Consider the following 4,183-nt stretch of genomic DNA (forward strand, 5'->3'; position numbering starts at 1 on the left):
GGGAGGCTGTTGTCGACACTGTTCTTAAGGGTGAAGTGGAAGACGCTGTTGTCCTCAAAGGTCCTCCTTAGGTTCTCGATGGCTTGGGTGGAAGTAGCTTTGATGAAACGTCGTCAATACAACGGAAATAAGCGAGGGGGCACTCAAGTTGGGAGAGTACCCTCTCTTCTACTACTCCCATGTAGAAGTTAGCCACTTCATCACCTGACCGAGATCAACTGACAAGCGCCTGGAGATGGCATTACTCCTAGATTCCATCCTCAACCTTCAAGAACGTGGTGCCCTCCGGACGACTGACGCTCTTCAGCCGCTTCTGCTCGCCGAGGCCCTTACTGATAGGGGGAGATACAGCAGTGGCATCGTTTCTAAGGAGATGAGAGCTGCTGCTAAAGAGCTTAAACGAGTAGCTGATGTTACCGTCCGTCGTGCCGACAAGAAAGCTGCCTTTGTACTCATCAACTCCCACGAGTACCACGAGAAATTGGACGCCATTCTCGCCGACCTGACTAAATTCGAGCGCCTCATGAGCAACCCTGTTGGAGACATCAAGAGGGAGGCAAATCGCACCATCGAGGCCATTAATGCTGCAACTAACGCAGTACTCCTGCCCATGATTTCGGGAGATTAATGACTTGGTTACCTCTACGGCAATGTTAAAACCCACAAGCAAGGCAACCCACTTCGATCCATCATCAGCCAATACCCTACGTCTACATACCAGCTGGCTAAGAAACTGAACACGATTTTGACGCCATATGTCCCCGACCGCCACTGTGTGGCCTCCTCTGCCGAATTCCTAGAAAGAACTAAGGACGTCCACGGCGAGGGGGTCATAGTATCGATGGACGTCGAATCTTTGTTCATTAATGTCCCTGTTGACGAAACCATAGACCTTATCGCTGATAGAGTCTACAGGGACGAGACGACTCCCGAATTGAATATCCCAAAGCATCCCCTTCGGACCCTCCTTTCCATCTGCACTAAGAGGGCCCCCTTTACTACTCACCGTGGGCACATGTACTTGCAAAAGGATGGCATGGCGATGGGCTCACCCTTCGGCGTACTATAGGCTAACTTCTACTTGGGAGCAATAGAGGAGAGGGTATTCTCCCAACTCAAGTGTCCCCTCACTTATTTCTGTTATATTGACGACACTTTCATCAAAGCTACTTCCACCCAAGCAATCGAGAACCTAAGGAGGACCTTTGAGGACAACAGTGTCCTCCACTTCACCCTTGAGAACAGCATCGACAACAGCCTCCCGTTCCTGGATGTCTTGATTTCTTTCACCAACGAGGGATTCCACACCACAGTCTACACTAAGCCCACAAATCTCGGCATGTGTTTAAATGGTGAAAGTGAATATCCTGCCCGCTACAGGGCCTTAACCACCAAGGCCTTTGTATGCAGGGCCTTGTCACGCTGCTCGTCATGGACTGACACACACAAGGAGCTGCAAAGGGCTGCACAGGTCCTCATCGACAACGGCTACAGCAACAAGCAAGTCCAGCATGAAGTGAGGAAAGCTATAGACAAATGGTATGGGTCCTCTGCGGTGGAAGGGTCCGACAGCGCCAGCCAGGGGTCCGACAGTACTAGAGATAGGTCCGATAACCCCGCCAACGGATCTATAGACATCAAGCTTTACTACAAAGGCCTCATGCACGCAGAACATCAGCGGGATGAGAAGGCCATTAAAGACATTCTCACTAACAACGTGTCACCCACTGATAAGACCATGAAAGTGAAACTCATCATCTATTACCAGACTGAAAAAAAAACCGCAGCTTGATCATGAGAAACAATCCAGCACCCCCTGAGAACGATCCTCTGAAGAAGACAAATGTATTCTACTTTTACCAATGTCCAGTCTGAGGATGCCCCGGCAAATACATAGGTATGACTTCTATGAAACTTTCGAAGAGGATTTCATGCCACGTCCAGCAAGTTGCTATAAGAAATCATGCTCTACAGTGACATAACACCCAAATTAGCCGGGCAGACATCGTCGTCAATACCAAAATTATTGGCAGCACCCCTGACAGCAGGCGCCTACGAATATTGGAAGCTCTGCTAATCCAGAACGAGAAACCAGCGTTGAATACAACCCAAGAGATGTTCCTCCTACCATCCTGTCGACGTACCAACGCTAAGAACCAAGAACAAGACCCCCAGAACGATGACAACCCTGATCCTGACACCCCAACAATTGAGGAAGTCGTCTGGCCGAATGCCGATTTAGGCGGCAAACATGGTCCGGAATTCCAGTCTGCTGAGCGTAGGAATGGGCTGCCTGACTTTGATCCCGTCTCAGCGCGCGTATCAGCCAATCAGGGAGCTCGGTTACCTCTCTCAGCCCAGTCCACTGAGCGAGTGAGGAGACTGCCTGACTTTACGGCTGGCTCGGCGCGCGTCCTGACCAATCAGGATTCAGAATTCCTTCCTACCTCTCAGCCTGGGGAGCAGAGCCAAGCTCGTCGTACATCTGCCACCCGACCCTATAACCTCCAATCGACCAATCAAAATTCGAGACCCCTCTCTACGAACCAGAGCCGGGATATATAAGGACCCAGATCAAGCCAGAGCCTCACTTCTCGCCTGAGGACGGAGCAAGCAGTTTCGAAACGCGTCGCACTTCACTCCTGACTTAACCTGTTGTAATTTTTCAGTATTACTTGTACTTGTATTAAATACATCCAGCCTTAACCTGAATTGTATCCTTCATCCACCTGATAACCTTCACCACCTTGCTAGCTGAATGTAGCAACCCTGAAAAGAGAATTGTCCGTAGAATCGAGAAATTGGACAAGAAATTGAATTTTGCTGATGCAGCCATAGTATTCAACTTCACCTGTTTGAAGGAGGGTCTCCTACCAAGAAATAATAATAATAATAATAATAATAATAATAATAATAATAATAATAATAATAATAATAATAATAATAATAATAATAATAATAATAAATGATTTTGTATTTAAACAGTCGTAATTTTTCAAACGATTTCTTCTTATCTTTATGATTTTAATATCCTTGCTGAATTCCTGTCTTCATACTTTGGTATTAATCAAAATATCAAACCTTTTTTAATTTAGGTAGAATGCTAGTAAATTGTTATTAAAGTATTTGTCCTTACAGCAAAATAAACGAAAGAATATTGTTTTTTTACGTACTTATTGTTGTGAAATGTGGGCTCTGACTTTCTTTAGATAAAAATGATTTAGTGGATTTTATTCTTAAGAAATCAAGCTATAAATTAACCAAAGGCATAATGATGTATATCTTGAAATGCCTAGAACATAAATGAAATAAATGGCAACTCAATCATGATCTAATTTTTCCTTTTTATACAGGAATATTCAAATAAAGAATTATATAAATAACCTCAAAACAGATTCAGAAGATCATATATAACTCTATTTTGCTTCCAGTGGTATATGTTTATACAAATATATATGTTTGAATTTTAATCTTTATATCACACTTTATCTTTTTTTTTTATTTACAAAAACAATACCCCCGACCAGTATCCCAATAAAATAGAACTCGGTATCTGAATATACTAATTTGCCTTGATGCTCAAACACGACGAACAAACATGGAATAAAGTCTACTATAACTGAGTGTCCAAAAAGGTGGATTCTGCCAGGTACAAAAAAAAAATGGTAGATGAATAAGTTAGAAGGTGCAAATTGAAACAGTCGGGAAAAAAGGTTTACAGGTCATGATCAAAAACATTGAAAAAAAAGATATAACACTGAATTGGGTACTTTATGAATAGCGTATTACTAAAGAGAGAGAGAGAGAGAGAGAGAGAGAGAGAGAGAGAGAGAGAGAGAGAGAGAGAGAGAGAGAGAGAGAGAGAGAGAGATTAATCTCTGGAGATGCTGGAAAGTGGTAGCGAGGATGCATATTTAAAAATATTAAGCAATGCTTTGATAAAATACTTTTAAATGCAAAGGCGATATTTACTAGCTAAGTAAATATTACAAAACTATCCTAATCTTCGTTTATGAGTTTTAATTCCTTATACTATTTATTGCCAAGATGGTACAGTAGCAATACACACGACAGTTCATTCTCTGTAAGCTTTCAATGTCCTTCCTTTTCTTCATCTCCCTGTCCAATGCCAAATCCAATCTCCTCCATACTGAACGGTCTACTTCACAATTCGAATCGGTTC

General features: G+C 43.2%; 1 protein-coding gene across 1 annotated transcript; it reads left to right on the forward strand.

Moving 5' to 3' along the window:
* The first annotated feature begins 235 nt into the window (after positions 1–235).
* LOC137636132 (uncharacterized) lies at positions 236–1,069 on the forward strand. Its single transcript, XM_068368539.1, has 2 exons — positions 236–598; positions 722–1,069. Exons 1-2 carry the CDS (start codon positions 236–238, stop codon positions 1,067–1,069), a joined length of 711 nt encoding a protein of 236 aa, XP_068224640.1.
* The last annotated feature ends 3,114 nt before the right edge of the window (positions 1,070–4,183 follow it).

This window comes from Palaemon carinicauda, unplaced genomic scaffold, assembly GCF_036898095.1.
Source record: "Palaemon carinicauda isolate YSFRI2023 unplaced genomic scaffold, ASM3689809v2 scaffold236, whole genome shotgun sequence".
In the NCBI taxonomy this organism is placed as follows: domain Eukaryota; kingdom Metazoa; phylum Arthropoda; class Malacostraca; order Decapoda; family Palaemonidae; genus Palaemon; species Palaemon carinicauda.